The sequence below is a fragment of the Macaca fascicularis genome, chromosome 5 (genome assembly GCF_037993035.2).
Source record: "Macaca fascicularis isolate 582-1 chromosome 5, T2T-MFA8v1.1".
Taxonomy (NCBI): domain Eukaryota; kingdom Metazoa; phylum Chordata; class Mammalia; order Primates; family Cercopithecidae; genus Macaca; species Macaca fascicularis.
The window spans coordinates 159516228-159533153 of record NC_088379.1 but is presented as its reverse complement, the minus strand read 5'-3'; the positions used below and the strand labels follow the sequence as shown (position 1 = coordinate 159533153).

The following is a 16926-nucleotide window of genomic DNA, read 5'->3' as shown; positions in this document are numbered from 1 at the left end:
TCAGTTAAAAGCCGGTAATACAAGTATTCCACTTCTCAAATGGGATAAGATAGAATTTCTAATGTGTTCAATTTAAATGTTTTTCAACTTTGTGAATATTATATATATTAATACAATCAATGAAACTTTATGATGTTAAGGAGCTCAAAACCCAACCTGTGGCTGCGTGAACTGTTACCCTAAATTCGACAAACTAATATCTTATGGTCTTCAGCAAAAAGAACCACAAAGACATGCTCTGTCTAAAGACACTTTGTTTGAACATTCTTACTGATAGGAAGTATACCTTCTCATAAGGCATGCAATCCATTTATATTATCATTTGATCTTTGATTGATAAAATCAATTTGAATGGAATTTCCTAAACTAAATGACCAGGTGCTTTCTTCTCTGGAGAGTCTTACAGAATGAGACTGCAGTTAGTTGCAACAGATTTTTTATTAAAAATAACTTTCTGTAGCTGGAACAACAAAGCTTTTTCCCCATGAACCAAATCTACCAATAATGGCTCTAATAAATGAGTTTCCTATTTATATAGATTGTATACCAAATACATTTGGTAATTCATAAACCTTACAAACATTTACTAACACTTACCAAGAATTGGGCAATGTGATCAACACATTATCCCACTAAATCTTAGTAATAGCCCTATTAAGTAAATACCATATCATAAGTATTATCTCTCTTTTACTAACATGGGTAATAGAACTCAAGGATATTGAGTAATTTGTACTGAATCACATGGTCAGTAAATTGTAAAGATGGGATTCAAACCTAGGGAGATGGACTCCAGAGCTCTTAACAACTATTTATTTGTACATTCCCCAATTGAGCTATACACTTCTTAAAGGCAAAGGCAATGCCTGACTTACCTTTCATATTCAAATCATATTAAAAAGTTAGCAAGATGTGATTATCAGTGTACTATGTAAATCTTTGTGAATGGTCAATAATTACATGTTTTGATTATATATATATTTTAGTAGATAATATTTATATACATTCAAAATTCTAAATATAGAATGTTTACAGAGAAAAATGAAACCTTTTTTCCAACCCTGTCCCCCACCTCTGCATCCCATACTTCTTCACAGAGGCAACTGATTCAAGTCATTACATAGTTACTGACTTTTAACTACAACTATGTTAAGTATAGCTATATGCGTTAGACACTGTAGCCATAGAAATCAATTTACAATCTAATGCAGTGGATACAGCATGTATACATGTAATATAAGGTTGCTACAAATACTATCTGAGGTAGAGCTGTTTGAAAGAATACCAACACTTTAATGTTTAATTCAACTGACATGATTGACAACTGATCAGCTGAGTAAAAAAGATGGATGAGAAAGATTGTGAGACTTAATTGGCTGGCGGTATGGTGATATGATTGACAATAACTGCTAAGTCAGAGAGGGATATATTAAGGAGGAGAGAAAAAGCAACAAATCTGGTTTTGATGTGTTCATTTTGTTATAATTATTGATTATTTACTGAATGTGAACATTTATCTTTGTTTTTGAGTCACATAAATATTCCTTTGTAAAGACAAAATTAAACATTAAAGTATTAGTATTTCTTTCAAACTGGAGGAATTTCTCCCACTAATGTATTTCATCAAAACTTATAATAAGCTTGGTTCCAGAGGAAGAAATGAAGGATAACCAAAAATAGAGACATTAATAATAGTGCAATCCACAATGATAAGTCTCAATAGGCAGTGATGTCAGATATGTTTTCCCAAACACAAGGACACTGTAAGGGTCCAACAGAGATGATAGCCCCTCTCCAGCATCTCATTTTGACCCTCTTCCTTCAACTATGCCTCTACTCTCCTCAGATACAAGGGAGGTGGATTTTTCTCTCCTCTGAGATAACTTGATGGAACCACAGGAACAATGAAGTGGGCTCCTGGCTCTTTTCTCTCTGTGGCAGATGGGGTGCCATGCCCATCTTCAGACAAAGGGAAGATTGAGCTCAAAAGCTCCCTAAAAACTCCCATCTTCAGACAAAGAGAAGATTGAGCTTGAAAGCTCCCTAAAAACTGAGAGCCTATGAACATGGTCAACACAGAGGGACAGGAGTGTATTTCCTGGGTCATTCGTTCCTGGGAATAGTGTACTGGGACATGGGGAAGTCAGTCTCCTCCTGTCACAGCCACGGGTTAAAAATAATAATGTTAACTGATCCCTAGACTGAGAAAGTTCTTTCAGTAATTTGGGTGATGGCAGCAGGCTCCATCTTAAGGATAGACTGGGTTTGCCCAGTTCGAGGTCAGATCTGTTTGCTCTCAGCCATGTACTGGAAGAAGTTGCACCACACAGCCTCCAGGACTGCCCTCCTCCTCACAGCAATGGATAATGCTTCACTAGCCTTTGCAGGTAATTTTGGATCAGAGAAAAAAACTTGAGCTGGGCCAAAAAGGAGGAGCTTCAACCTCTGTGCAAAATCTGGGAACCTGACAGTATAGATTGCGGGCCAGGATGAGGAAAAAGGAACGGGAAAGACCTCCCCACCCTTCTGGTAAGGAGGTCCCGTGATCAGCTCCAGCCACTTGCAGTCCTGGCTGTCCCAGGAGCTTACATAAAGGGACAATTGGAGCCTGAGAGGTGACAGTGCTGACGCTACAAGGCTCGGAGCTCCGAGCACCCAGACATCATGAGTTGGTCCTTGCAGCCCCGGAATTTAATTCTCTACTTCTATGCTCTTTTATTTCTCTCTTCAACATGCGTGGCAGTAAGTGTGCTCTTCACAAAACGTTTTAAATGGAGAGCTGGAAAATAAAGCAGATAATAAACTAGTGAAATTTCTGTATTTTTTTCTCTTTTAGTATGTTGCTACCAGAGACAACTGCTGCATCTTAGATGAAAGATTCGTAAGTAGTTTTTATGTTTCTCCCTTTGTGTGTAAACTGGAGAGGGGCAGAGGAATAGAAATAATTCCCTCATAAATATCATCTGGCACTTGCAACTTTTTAAAAACATAGTCTAGGTTTTACCTATTTTTCTTAATAGATTTTAAGTGTAGCATCTGTCAACATTTTTAATCACTGTTGTATTTTCAGGGTAGTTATTGTCCAACTACCTGTGGCATTGCAGATTTCCTGTCTACTTATCAAACCGAAGTAGACAAGGATCTACAGTCTTTGGAAGACATCTTACATCAAGTTGAAAACAAAACATCAGAAGTCAAAGAGCTGATAAAAGCAATCCAACTCAGTTATAATCCTGATGAATCATCAAAACCAAGTAAGAAAATAAAGACTACTCACCAAAAAATAAGAATAATAATCTGCGAAGTTCTTTTGCTGTTGTTTTAGTTGTTCTATTTGCTTAAGGATTTTTATGTCTCTGATCCTATATTACAGATACGATAGACACTGCTACTCTGAAGTCCAGGAAAATGTTAGAAGAAATTATGAAATATGAAGCATTGATTTTAACACATGACGCAAGTATTCGGTAAGGATTTTTGTTTCAATTTACTCTGCAAGACTGATTTAATTTTTATTTAATATTCCATACTTGAGTAAAAGTAATTTTTAATGTGTTTTCCCCATTTATAATATCCCAGTGGCATTATGCCTGATTATGTTGAACATAGTGGAGATAGAAGTTTTTAGTGCAATATAAATTATACTGGGTTATAATTGCTAATTAATAATCACATTGGAGAAAGAAGTTCTAGATGTCTTCAAATGCTAGTTTGACCATATTTATCGAAAAATTTTTCCCCATCCCCCATTTATCTTACAACATAAAATCAACCTCATAGGAATTTGGGTGCTGAAAACAAATCCTTTTTATAAAAATGTTGACAAATTGATGGTTAAAAAAAAATCAGGAAGCAGAGGCATAGTAAGGATTTGGGCTCCTAAAGTCAATTATATTGAAGGTGGAGCAGGAAGAAACATGTCTTAAGAGACTAAGTGTAGCAAACATTGCAAAGCTCATGTTGATCATTGCAGAATGAACCTGCACAGTCTCTTCCCTTCGTCTGGAAGTGAATGTCTCTGTTAACAGCTTCTCAGGGACTCATAAACTTTCTGAACACAAGGTTTCAGATACAGTTTTAATATTTTTCCCCAATTTTTTTTTTCTAAATTTTTCTCAAAGCAGCTTGAGAAATTGGGATAAATAGTAGCTAGGGAGAATGGCCCAGGAAAGATTCCTCCTCTTTTTGCTATCAGAGGGCCCTTGTTATTATTGTTATTATTATTACTTGCATTGTTATTGTCCATCATTGAAGTTGAAGGAGGTTATTGTACAGAAATTGCCTAAGACAAAGTAGAGGGAAAACGTGGACAAATAATTTGTCTACCCTTTTTTACTTCAAAGAAAGAACAGTTTATGCATTGTAGACAGTTTTTTTTTTATCATTTTTGAATATTTACAAGCCACCCTGTAAGTAACTACAAAAGTAGGATTTTTACTTCCCCCAGTCCATTTTCAAAGCTATGTAACCAGAAACACTAAAGAAGAAAGGGGAAGTATCTGTTGTTTTATTTTACATACAATAACGTTCCAGATCCTTTCCCTGTGTAAGTTATATTTTAGATTGAAGCTTGTAAGTATAACCTCGATAGATCCACATGCGAAAGGTATACTACTTCAGCACATGTGAATTACTGAACTGAGCCTTTCCTGCTTCTAAAGCAAAAGGGGGTGTTCCTATTAACCAGTCTCATCACAGTTGCTATCTGCTGCCCTTTATGCATAAAGTAAAAAGCAAAGTATCAATGACATTTGTTTATTGACAAGGACTTTGTTCTTTGTGTTTGGAGTTGAAACAATATGCCCCATTCTAAGTGAAAAGATTCAGGTTCACATTGTATTCCTGTTTTGATTGATTTTTGTTTGTTTTTTTTTTTCAAAAAGTTTATAATTTTAATTCATCTTAATTTAGTGATATAATTTTACATTTTCCCCAAGAATGGAATAATTTATCAGAAAGTAATTCTTGAGAAAATATTTAGTTAGCAGTTTCCAAAGAAAATACAAAATTACTCTTCTGAAAGGAATACTTATTTTTGTCTTCTTATTTTTGTTATCTTATGTTTTTGTTTGTAGATTTTTGCAGGAAATATATAATACAAATAATCAAAAGATTGTTAACCTGAAACAGAAGGTGGCCCAGCTTGAAGAACAGTGCCAGGAACCTTGCAAAGACACGGTGCAAATCCATGATATCACTGGGAAAGGTAACTGATGAAGGTTATATTGGGATTAGGTTCATCAAAGTAAATAACGTAAAGGAGAGAGTATGTACTAGAATGTATAGGAATAGTTTAGAAAGCGGCTACCCATTAAGTTTAAGAATTTCAGTTGTCTAGACCTTTCTTGAATAGCTAAAAAAGAGTTTAAAAGGAATGGTGATGTGAAAAGAAAGAAAATTATTCTTGGAAAATGAATAGTTTACTACATGTTAAAGACTATTTTTCAAGGCTGGCACAGTCTTACTTACATTTCAAACCACAGTAAAAGTCAATTCTCCTTCTCCAGATTGTCAAGACATTGCTAATAAGGGAGCTAAACAGAGCGGGCTTTACTTTATCAAACCTCTGAAAGCTAACCAGCAATTCTTAGTCTACTGCGAAATTGATGGGTCTGGAAATGGATGGACTGTGTTACAGAAGGTAATTTTTTCCTCACCATGTGTATTTAATAAGTGCCTACATTGTTCCTGCCATATGGCAGATACTTTTCTAAGCACCTTGTGAACACTAGCTCATTTAATCCTTGCAATAGCCCTAAGAGGAAGGTACTTCCGTTACTCCTATTTACAGAAAAGGAAACTGAGGCACACAAAGTTAAATAACTTGCCCAAGACCACTTAACTAATAAGCAACAGAATCAGCATTTGAACCTAGGTGGTATAGTTTCAGAGTTTGTGGCTCGACTATATTGTGCTGGCACTGACTTTGTAGATTCATGATGGCACATAATCAGTACCACAGTGACAGAGAAAAAGAAGGAAGCTCTTTTGTCAGGTAGGTCAAGACCTGAGGTTGCCCATTACAAGACAATGAAGCCTAACACCCTCACCCTCACCCCGCCACCACCACCACCCTTTCACACACCAGAGGACACAGTTGGGCTGCCCCAAGACAAGGAACCTTTGTTGCATCTGCCACTTGCTGATACCCACTAGGAATCTTGACTCCTTTACCCTCTGTTTACCTCCTGCCACTGTTACAACTGTTCCTACAGGGGGTGCTCAGAGGGAGTGAATGGTGGAAGCATTAGTTGCCAGACACCAATTGAGCAATAGGTTCCATCATAAGTGTAAGAATCAGTAATATCCAGTCAGAGTTCTGAAGTCATCTAGGTATCTTTTCAATACTACCACTAATTTAGAATTTATGATGTGCCAGGAACTCTCTTAAGTATTTCTCATATATTCTCTCTCATGATCCTTGCAGCAACCCTAAAAAGTAAGCATCAATTTTCCTATTTGATAGATAAGGAAACCTAGGTAGCTTGGCCAAGGTCACTTAGTTTTGAGTTGATAGAACCAATGCTCCATATTTTTGACAAAATGTTGGTAGCATTCTCTTTACATGCATTGATAATCTATTTTCTCCTTTTGCCCATGCAAATGTGTAATTAGAGACTTGATGGCAGTGTGGATTTCAAGAAAAACTGGATTCAATATAAGGAAGGATTTGGACATCTGTCTCCTACTGGCACAACAGAATTTTGGCTGGGAAATGAGAAGATTCATTTGATAAGCACACAGTCTGCCATCCCATATGCATTAAGAGTGGAACTGGAAGACTGGAATGGCAGAACCAGGTAATGTTTGAAATGACTTCTAACTTTTTATTGTAAAGATTGTCTGGAATGTGCACTTTCCAACTGTCAATAGACAATGGCAAATGCAGCCTGACAAATGCAAACAGCACATCCAGCCACCATTTTCTCCAGAAGTCAGTTTGGCTCCTGGGCAATCCAAAAAGGTAAATTCTATTCAGGATGAATCTGAGTGTTTTGGTACAATCTAATTACCCTGGCACCGTTCAGAATAATAGCTAATTACTGAACTTTTAATCTGAATTTTTAACTTTTAAATTGAGCATACTGAACTTTTAACTTTTAAACTGAGCATAAAATTATAATTTTATCTAGTCTAAATTACTATTTCATGAAGCAGGTATTATTATTAATCCCATTTTACAGATTAACTTGCTCAAAGTCACATTGCTGATAAGTGGTAGAGGTAGAATTCGAACTCAAGTAGTTTAACTTTAGAGCCTGTCCTCTTAACAACTATCCTGATTGAAAAGCAAATACAGCCTCTTCATACTTCCCAGCGCCTTAATGGCCATTTATTCTGTCAAATCATGAGCTACCCTAAAATTAAAGCAGCTAGCTCTTTTGGTGATCTAGAGGCTTCTTTTTGCTTGAGATATTTGAAGGTTTTAAGCATTGTTACCTAATTAAAATGCAGAAAAACATCCAACCCTCTTGTTATGTTTAAGGAATAGTGAAATATATTGTCTCCAAACATATGGATTTTTTTTTTATTGTTTGGTTGGTTTTTAATCCAGCTATAGTCAGTAGACCTTCTTCTAGGAAAGGACCTTCCATTTCCCAGTTACTGGAGATTAGAAAAGAGGCTAAATATTTTCCGGAAATTTCTGTTCCTTCATTAAGGCCCATTTTTTACTCCACTCTATAGAATTATGCCCCACTTGCACAATTTTTTCCAGGAAAGAATCTCTCTAACTCCTCAGCTCACATGCTTTGGACCACACAGGGAAGACTTTGATTGTGTAATGCCCTCAGAAGCTCTCCTTCTTGCCACTACCACACTGATTTGAGAAAGAAAATCCCTTTAGCAGCACCTAACGCTTCAGGTGGTGAGAGTGGCTAATGGAACTGTACCCCCTTCAAGTTTAGTGCAATAATTAAGGGTCACTCACCGTCAGATAATTTATGTGATCTATGATAATGTATGTGCAATGCACAACATTTCAATAAAAGTAGGAAATATGAAATTAGAGTCATCCACACATCTGGATTTGATCTTAGAATGAAACAAGCAAAAAAGCATTCAAGTGAGTGTAATTATTAGTTTTCACTGAGATGCCTCAAAGGCTTTTTGGCCCATCCCGGGTAGTATTAATGAGCTGTGGACTGGTTCACATATCCATTGCCTCTTGCCGGACTTGCAAAAGACTTTACTCGATGAGCACATTTCAGCCTTAGAAACAAAGTCAAAAATTCCAAGGAACTGTCCTACAAAAGAGGGAAATTCTGAAATCCCTGAGGAGGGTCAGCATGTAATGGTTGTATTTCCCTCTTCTCAGTACTGCAGACTATGCCACGTTCAAGGTGGGATCTGAAGCTGACAAGTACCGCCTAACATATGCCTACTTTGCTGGTGGAGATGCTGGAGATGCCTTTGATGGCTATGATTTTGGCGACGATCCTAGCGACAAGTTTTTCACATCCCACAATGGCATGCAGTTCAGTACCTGGGACAATGACAATGATAAGTTTGAAGGCAACTGTGCTGAACAGGATGGATCTGGTTGGTGGATGAACAAGTGTCATGCTGGCCACCTCAATGGAGTTTATTACCAAGGTATGTTTTCCTTTCTTAGATTCCAAATTAATGTATAATATATAGTATTTTCATAAAAAATAATAAATAGATACAAAGAAATGAAGAATAATTTATAAAGATAGTAGGGATTTTATCATGCCTCTTTATTTCAACTAAGTTCTTTGAAACTGGAAGTGAATAATACCAAGTTCATGCGTAAAATTAGCCCTCCTAAAGAAATACACCTGCTGCAAAATATCCAGTAGCTTGGCATTATACCTGAAACTATCACCATCATAGCTGGCACTGTGGGGTTGTGTTATCTCCTTTAGACATACCACATATATGATCTGGATAGATTAACATTACTATATGGATGCGTGTTCACATATTAACCTGGCTTCCCATGAGCTTTGTGTCAGATACACACAGTGAGCAGGTGTTTGGAGGAACGGAATAAAGAGCAGGCAAATACTGGTAAGGGCAGAGGTTTGTGAAAGCTTGAGAGAAGAGACCAGTCTGAGGATAGTAGAAACTTATTTTAGGATGGGGGTTGGATGAGGAGGCTATGGTTTGCTATAAGCCTGGAATGGTTTGGAACACTGGTTTCACTCATCTACCCAGCAGTTATGTGTGGGGAAGCCTTACCGATGCTAAAGGATCCATATTACAATAATAGCATTATTTGGAAATTCCAATGGTATTCCATGAATAAAACCACTAAGAAGATAGTCACATTCAACAGATTCTCTGTTGGAGAAGGACAGCAACACCACCTGGGGAAAGCCAAACAACCCAGACCAGACCTGTTCAGCATCAGTAGGGCTTCCTCACACATATCTGCTGGGTAAATGAGTGAAACCAGTCTTCCAAACCATTCCAGGCTAGTAGCAAACATAGTCTCCTCATCTACTGAGATGAGCAACCTTATCTCCTGATGTCCTAGCCAATCACCAACTAGGAAACTTTGCAAAATTTATTTAAAGTAACAGTTTGTTTTTCACAACATTTTTAAATTGGAGAAACATAACTTATCTCTGCACTCACAAACCATATAATGAGAAGAAACTCTAAGGGAAAATGCTTGATCTGTGTGACCCGGGGAGCCATGCCAGAGCTGTGGTTCATGCCAGTGCTGTGCTCTGACAAGCCCTTTACAAAATTACACGAGATCTGCTTCTGTAAGACAAGGAGAAGGCAAATCAACGGAGGTTGCACTTTATAATGGAGACATAAAATAACATGCCAGAACCATTTCCTAAAGCTCCTCAATTAACCAATAAAATTGTGCTTTCAAATAACCTGAGATGACCTCATCGGGAATTTGGTGGCTTCTTCTCTTCTAACCTGCCTGAGTAAAGATGGTTCGCAGTAGCTGAGTCCAGGATGGATAAGCTTAGAGAAAGAGGCCAATTAGGGAACTTTGAGCTTCTAGTCCTACTAGTAGTGAATAAATTTAAAGTGTGGATGTGACCATGAGTCACAACACAGATGTTGTTTAATAATATGTTTATTTTAATTATAAATTGAGATTTTAGGAATCTTTGGGGACATTTTTAGTTAGCAGATAACGCTATAAATTTTATGTAACTGACAATGTACTTCGTAATAGACAGTTCTTCACAGACTTGCAGAGGTAAAAGGATTCCAGAATAATGATATATACATCTACCACTTGTTTTAGGTGGCACTTACTCAAAAGCATCTACTCCTAATGGTTATGATAATGGAATTATTTGGGCCACTTGGAAATCCCGGTGGTATTCCATGAAGAAAACCACTATGAAGATAATCCCATTCAACAGACTCACCATTGGAGAAGGACAGCAACACCACCTGGGGGGAGCCAAACAGGTCAGACAAGAGCACCCTGTGGAAACAGAATATGACTCATTTTACCCTGAGGATGATTCGTAGAAAATTAACTGCTAATTTCTGTTGACCCACAAAGTTTCAGAAATTCTCTGAAAGTTTCTTCCTATTTTCTATTACTATATTTATTGATTTCAAGTCTTCTATTAAAGATATTTAGCCTCCAATGGACATTAAAACTCATTTAGGACTGTATTTCCAAATTATTGACATCAGAGTTATTTAAAAATTGTTTATTTGAGGAGACAATATTTCAACTTTGTTCCTAAATGTATAATAATAAAATGATTGACTTTATTTGCATTGTTATGACCACTTGTCATTTATTTTGTTTTGGTAAATTGTTTTTATTATATCAAATATTTTAGTATGTACTTAATAAAATAGGAGAAAATTTTAGAGTTTCGAATTCCTAGGTATTTTCATTGTTTATTACCCCTAAATCATTCCTATTTAATTCTTCTTTTTAAATGGAGAAAATTATATCTATTAATATGGTTTTTGTTTTGTTATATATTCACAGGCTGGAGATGTTTAAAAGACCATTTCAAAAGAGATTTACTTTTTTAAAGGACTTTATCTGAACGGAGAGATATAATATTTTTCCTATTGGACAATGGACTTACAAAGTTTCACTTCATTTTAAGAGCAAAAGACCCCATGTTGAAAACTCCATAACAGTTTTATGCTGATGATAATTTATCAACGTGCATTTCAATAAACCTTTTGTTTCCTACGACTAGATACATGATACCTTTATTGACCGTTAAAAACCACCACTTTTCCCCAATTTACTAATTACAATTGGGCAATCATCAGTAGTAATTGAGTCCTCATTTTATGCTAAACGTTATACCTAACTCTTTGGGAGATACAAAGGAAATAGCAATTATGGCTTTTGCCCTCTAGGAGATACAGGGCAAATACAGGAGAATACAGCAACCCAAAGTGACAATATTCTATACAAGAACGTAATCGCTAAGCAGGAGTCACAGCCACACAACTAAGATGCATGGTATCCAAAGTGCAGCTGGAGACAGGAAAGCTGCTTGGGGATTCTCCCAGCAGAACCTTTTAGCTCCAAACACCTGTGGTGGGACCTGGTGACTCTGAGAGAACTGCAGCTCAGAGCAGAGAGCTGTAGGGAACCATTTGCCCTATCCCTCACTAGTCATGAGGTGAGCTGAATGGAACCATCTCTTCCTTGTGATTCAGGGATATTGACTTTTCAGCAGCCTGAGTTCAGGTTCATTCGCCAACTTTCTAAGGAATAGCTAAATCTACATAACTTAGCATAAGGCTGATTGTGGAAAGTAATGGCTAATTTTATGAGAGGTGGGTCTGGTTGTCCTGAAGTCCTGAGCTTTGGCTTTGGCTTTGCACTCTCTTTCTTTCCATACTTCTTTCTTTCTTCTTTCCCTTTTTTTTTTTTTTTTTTTTTTTTTTTTTTAAGAGATAGGGTCTGTCACCCAGTCTGGAATGCAGTGGCACAATAATAGCTCACTGCAGCCAGCCTTGAACTCCTGGGCTCAAGTGATCCTCCTTTCTCAGCCTCCTGAGTAGCTGTGACTACAGGAGTGCACCATCACTCCTGGCTAATTTTTTTTTTAATTTTTGTTTTTTTTAGAGTAGAGAAAGAGTCTCACTATGTTGCCCAGGCTGGTCTCAAATGCCTGGCCTCAAGTGATCCTCCTACCTTGGCCTCCCAAAGTGCTGGGATTACAGACATGAGCTACCATACCAGGCCCACAATTTCCTTCTTAATCTTTTCACTTTCTTGTTATCAGGAGTGCTGAATTTAAGACATCCTATTGAGGAGATAAAAACAGTCAATCAGCTTCTAGATATACAATCGAAGACGTGGGAGGCTTTGGAAAATAGAAACATTGACTCATTGTTTGCAGCCTTCATATATACATGTATGCATGAAGCATTTATTCAATTAACATATTGAGTGTTTTCCTTGTGGTAGCCACAAGGAAATGTTGGATTTGGGGATATAGTGCATGGTATGCTCAGTATTCTCCACTCTCCCAAACCTGTTCTATTCCGTCCATCCTCAAATGCAAAAAAAAAAAAAAAAAACAGTGACTCATCCTCCAATCTTCCTCCCCATATCCAATTTCTACCTCCCTATATCCAATTACTCATCAAGTCTGCTGAATTCACCTCCTAAATATTTATCATATTCACTTTTTTCCTCTATACTAATTATCACTATTGTAGTTGAGATACACATCTCTTGCGTGGATAAGGGCAATCACCTACTTCCTATTCCCTTTCTTACATCCAGCCTCACCTGCTACTGACTCGTCATCCTCCAAACCACTTCTAAACACAGAATGCATACAGTTTACCCTTTGTGAATCTATAAAATTCTTTGTGTGAGCAATTTGGTCATAGCTATGAAGAGATATACAACAATTGATGAGTTTTCATGCAATATCACTCCAGTGATTTATCCCAAGAAAATCATTTTTTAAAAAGAAAATAGTTATGTACAGAAATAAAAATATAGACATAAATTTCATATTAGTAGGAAATTAAGAAAATATTTAACAGTGGAAGAATGGACAGGCAAGATAGTTTATTAGTAAATAAAATAGAATATAATGATTACATAATAAGCACAATAGCTTTTTATGACTGGAAATATTTACAAAATAAGTGAAATTTTAAGATGTAAAAATAATTCTAAAATAAAAATTATGTAAAGTTATATATACATATACTTTATGAACAAAATATAGTCTTGACATATATCATTATTTGTACATACTTGTTCTCCTCTCAACCAATCTACAATATATAATTACATGAAAATTGATGGCTCACGCTTGTAATCAGCACTTGGGAGGCCAAGGTGGGAAGATCACTTGAGCCCAGGAGTTCAAGACCGGCATGGGTGACATGGTAAAACTGTCTCCATAAAAAATACCAAAAAAAGTTAGCCAGGCATGGTGGTGCACACCCATAGTCATAGCTACCAGGAAAACTGAGGTGGGAGGATCGCTTGAGCCTGGGGAATTGCGCCTGCAGTGAACCGTGACTGTGCCACTGCACTCCAACCTGGGCAACAGAGTGAGTGAGACCTTGTCTCAAAAACAAAAAAATACTAAAACACAAAATAAATATAAAGAAGTCTAAAGATTCCTGATGTCTCCCATGATTACTTGTCCAGTGCTTCTTCTGAAATATCAAATATGGCATTCTTTCAAAAACATTTTGGAGTCTCCTGATTTTTGTAGGTATCCTGAGTACAAGCTTGATCTGCATGTTGAACAATCCAGCATTCATTGGTAGAAAGGGGCTGCTGCTAATGTTTTCTTTAGATATCTCTGCATTGTTTGGCTTGTTATAATGAGTACATATTAATTTTGTGGTTAACTTTGCAACCCAGTGAGCTAGAGACAAAAAAAAATGAATTTCCAAATTCGACTTGTTTAGTTATTAATATCCAACAGTGAGCACTGAAGGGCTACAGTAAGAACTAAAGCATGAAAAACCCTTCTAGACTCAGTTGTGTCATGTCTCCTCAAATAAAGTGGCAATTGAAAGGGTTATGTTGAGAAATCAACCAAAAAAACTTTTAAGTGAAAAAAAGTTTGGGGCCTTCCAGAGACACATTCTATATTTTTTTTCACAGCTCAAATCACAGGTGACTGTTGCTAAGCCCTCCTCTTTATATTCCTGGACACAGAAAAACTCTAGTTACTGAAAAGTAGCGAGGCTAAGTGCAAACTAGATGTGTAGTGTCTTACACTGTGACAAACCTACAGAGGGAAGCTTCTCCAAAGGAAGATATCAGGTGTAGTGATACTGTGACTTCAAACCATGCAACTGCAGAGCAAAGTTCTTGAATCAACAGAGAGGGGTGATGACTTACTGACCAAATACCAAGATTTTAAAATATACCTCTGAAGATTCTGTTTCATATCTGTGGGTGGGTTGAAAGTGAGCAAGAAATGAAAAAATAAATGTATAGACAGCATAGTTGAAATCTTTCCACGATCCAAAATTCTTTTGCTCTGATTCTAATTAGTATAAACTAGCCAAGGTATTTATAATAGATACCTTCAGTTTATTCAGATGAAAAGGGTAAAAAGAAAATACATATTCAACCCTGTGGGAAATAGGCATACCTGTTGATTTCTTATCACTTTGATGTAGCTTAAAGAGGAGAAAAAGTTAAACATAGTAAGATGAGTCAAAGTGGAAGGAAAATAACAATTGCTTTGGGAGGCCGAGGCAGGAAAATCACGAGGTCGAGATTGAGACCATCCTGGCCAACATGGTGAAACCCTGTCTCTATTAAAATACCTAAAAATTAACTGGGTGTGTTGGCGCACACCTGTAGTCCCAGCTACTTGGGAGGCTGAGGCAGCAGAATCACTTGAACCCAGGAGGTGGAGGTTGCAGTGAGCCAAGATCTCACCATTGCACTCCAGCCTGGGCAACAGAGGGAGACTCCATCTCGAAATAAATAAATAAATAAATAAGTTGGTGAAAGAGATCAAGAGTGTGGGAAAGACTACATTTCATTTATCTCTTTGTGTTTGTGCATGCATGTGTGTGTGTGTGTGTGTTTGTATGTGTGTGTCTGTGTGTGTGCGTGTGCAGATACAGAAGCTGAGTTACCACACTCCCAGTACATCATTCTCATTGCTCTGTGCTGGGTCTCTCTGTTGATTGGTTGATTCTTATATATTCACATTTCCTTTTTGTTCCATCTTCCCCTTAATAAACAATCACCTTAATAGGTTTGATGTTTGTTTCTTCATTTGTAGGCATTCTTATAAATCATGGATTTTTTGCGTGTGTATGTATTTTTAAATTATACAAATGACATTATGCTATAAATTAGTGTTACTCAGAATACTGGTCCCCAAACTTCTGTTACTCTTCTGCATTAAGTACAAAAATTGAGAATTAGCATGGAGAAACTTTTTCCTGTTATGTTTGTTCTGATTATACTTATTGAGATAGAATTTTTATCTTTCAAATCTCACAATAAAATTTTGGGCCTATATTTTGAATATCATTACTTTTTAACATTTCATTTTTTAGTAATTATTTTCATTGTATTATATAAAAAATTGGTTGTGGCTGATTAGAATTTTGATAAAACTGGTCCTTCACCACAAATCATTTGAGAATGACTGCTGAAGTCTTCATCTTACTTATTACTTTTTTATTTCAGCATTGTGTTTTTAAGATCTATCCATATATGAATTTGTGGTTTGAAACCAGAATGAAAAGAAAAAAAAAGATCTTTCTACAATCTGAGTATTTTATAATTTTCCTTGATTTCCTTCTGAACCCAAGGGTTATGAAGTGAACACTTTTTGGTTCTAAAGTTTATGAGTTTTCCAACTATTTTTAATTATTATCTAAATTTATTGCATTAAAATCAGAGAACATAGTTTTGATGATACCGATTCTCAGGAGAGAGATTTCACAAATTATTTTAGAACAAATGTTTGTTACAGAATTAACTCACTTCATAAAAGTGTACATCAATTGTAATTATTCTCCACTAATGATCTATATACTGAAAGTCTGTTAATATTTTCTGCTTTAAGAAGGAAAAGTCACCAGGCATGGTGACTCACACTTATGATCCCAGCACTTTGGGAATCCAAGGCAGGAGGATCACTTGAGCCCAGGAGCTCCAGATCATTCTGGGCAACATTGAGAAACCCCATCTATACAGAAAAATTCAAAAATTAGCTGGGAACGGTGTGGTGCCAGCTACTCAGGAGGCTGAAGTCGGAAGATCATTTGAGCCCAGGAAGCCAAGACTGCTGTGAACCGCGATTACACCACTGCACTCCAGCCTAAGCAACAGCACAAAACACCGTCTCAAAATAAAAAAAAAAAATTTAAAAATTAAAAAAAAGAAGCGGCTGGGCGCAGTGGCTCACACCTGTAATCCGAGCGTTTTGGGAGGCTGAGGAGGGTGGATCACAAGGTCAGGAGTTCAGGAACAGCCTGGGCAATATGGTGAAACCCCATTTCTATTAAAAAATACAAAAATTAGCCAGGCATGCTGGCATGTGACTGTCCCAGCTACTCAGGAGGCTGAGGCAGGAGAATTGCTTGAACCCAGGAGGTTGCAGTGAGCCGAGATCATGCCACTGCACTCCAACCTGGGCGACATAGTGAGACTCTGACTCAAAAAATAAAATTAGGAAAAAGACTAATGGTTATCATAAACATGAGCTTTGGCCCAAATGGTACTGTTGCCATTGGCTCATTCTGGGCCTTGATGGTAGGCTCGAGCATGGCTTACAGAACACTGCTCTGTAGTAGCCTGGAAAGCTTTCTGGGAAGGGTAGCTGGCACAATTTTAAGCTCTTGCTCACCTCAATTTCATTGGGAAATGCTTGAAGGAACAAACCGTGGTAAATTCAGGATCATGACATTTAGTCATGTCTACAACTGGGTCAAAAATGTGTTTCCCAAATCCAAAATCCAGTATCCTTGGCCCTCACTCCT

At 37.0% G+C, this 16926-nt stretch overlaps 1 protein-coding gene across 1 annotated transcript; it reads left to right on the top strand.

Annotated features, from left to right (window-relative positions):
* The first annotated feature begins 2617 nt into the window (after positions 1 to 2617).
* FGG (fibrinogen gamma chain) lies at positions 2618 to 11170 on the top strand. The gene is made up of 10 exons (XM_005556124.5): positions 2618 to 2742; positions 2837 to 2881; positions 3071 to 3254; positions 3374 to 3467; positions 5076 to 5206; positions 5508 to 5641; positions 6616 to 6800; positions 8318 to 8595; positions 10241 to 10410; positions 10952 to 11170. The coding sequence occupies exons 1-10, from the start codon at positions 2665 to 2667 to the stop codon at positions 10964 to 10966; spliced, it is 1314 nt and encodes a 437-aa protein (XP_005556181.2). The 5' UTR covers positions 2618 to 2664; the 3' UTR covers positions 10967 to 11170.
* Positions 11171 to 16926: the final 5756 nt, after the last annotated feature.

What these genes read in the sequence shown, in the direction of transcription:
- FGG (XM_005556124.5), top strand. Translation starts at nt 2,665, where the DNA reads ATGAGTTGGTCCTTGCAGCCCCGGAATTTAATTCTCTACTTCTATGCT. An exon ending in TCTCTTCAACATGCGTGGCA is followed by an intron (nt 2,743 to 2,836) that starts GTAAGTGTGCTC and finishes TTTCTCTTTTAG; the next exon opens with TATGTTGCTACCAGAGACAA. An exon ending in GCATCTTAGATGAAAGATTC is followed by an intron (nt 2,882 to 3,070) that starts GTAAGTAGTTTT and finishes TTGTATTTTCAG; the next exon opens with GGTAGTTATTGTCCAACTAC.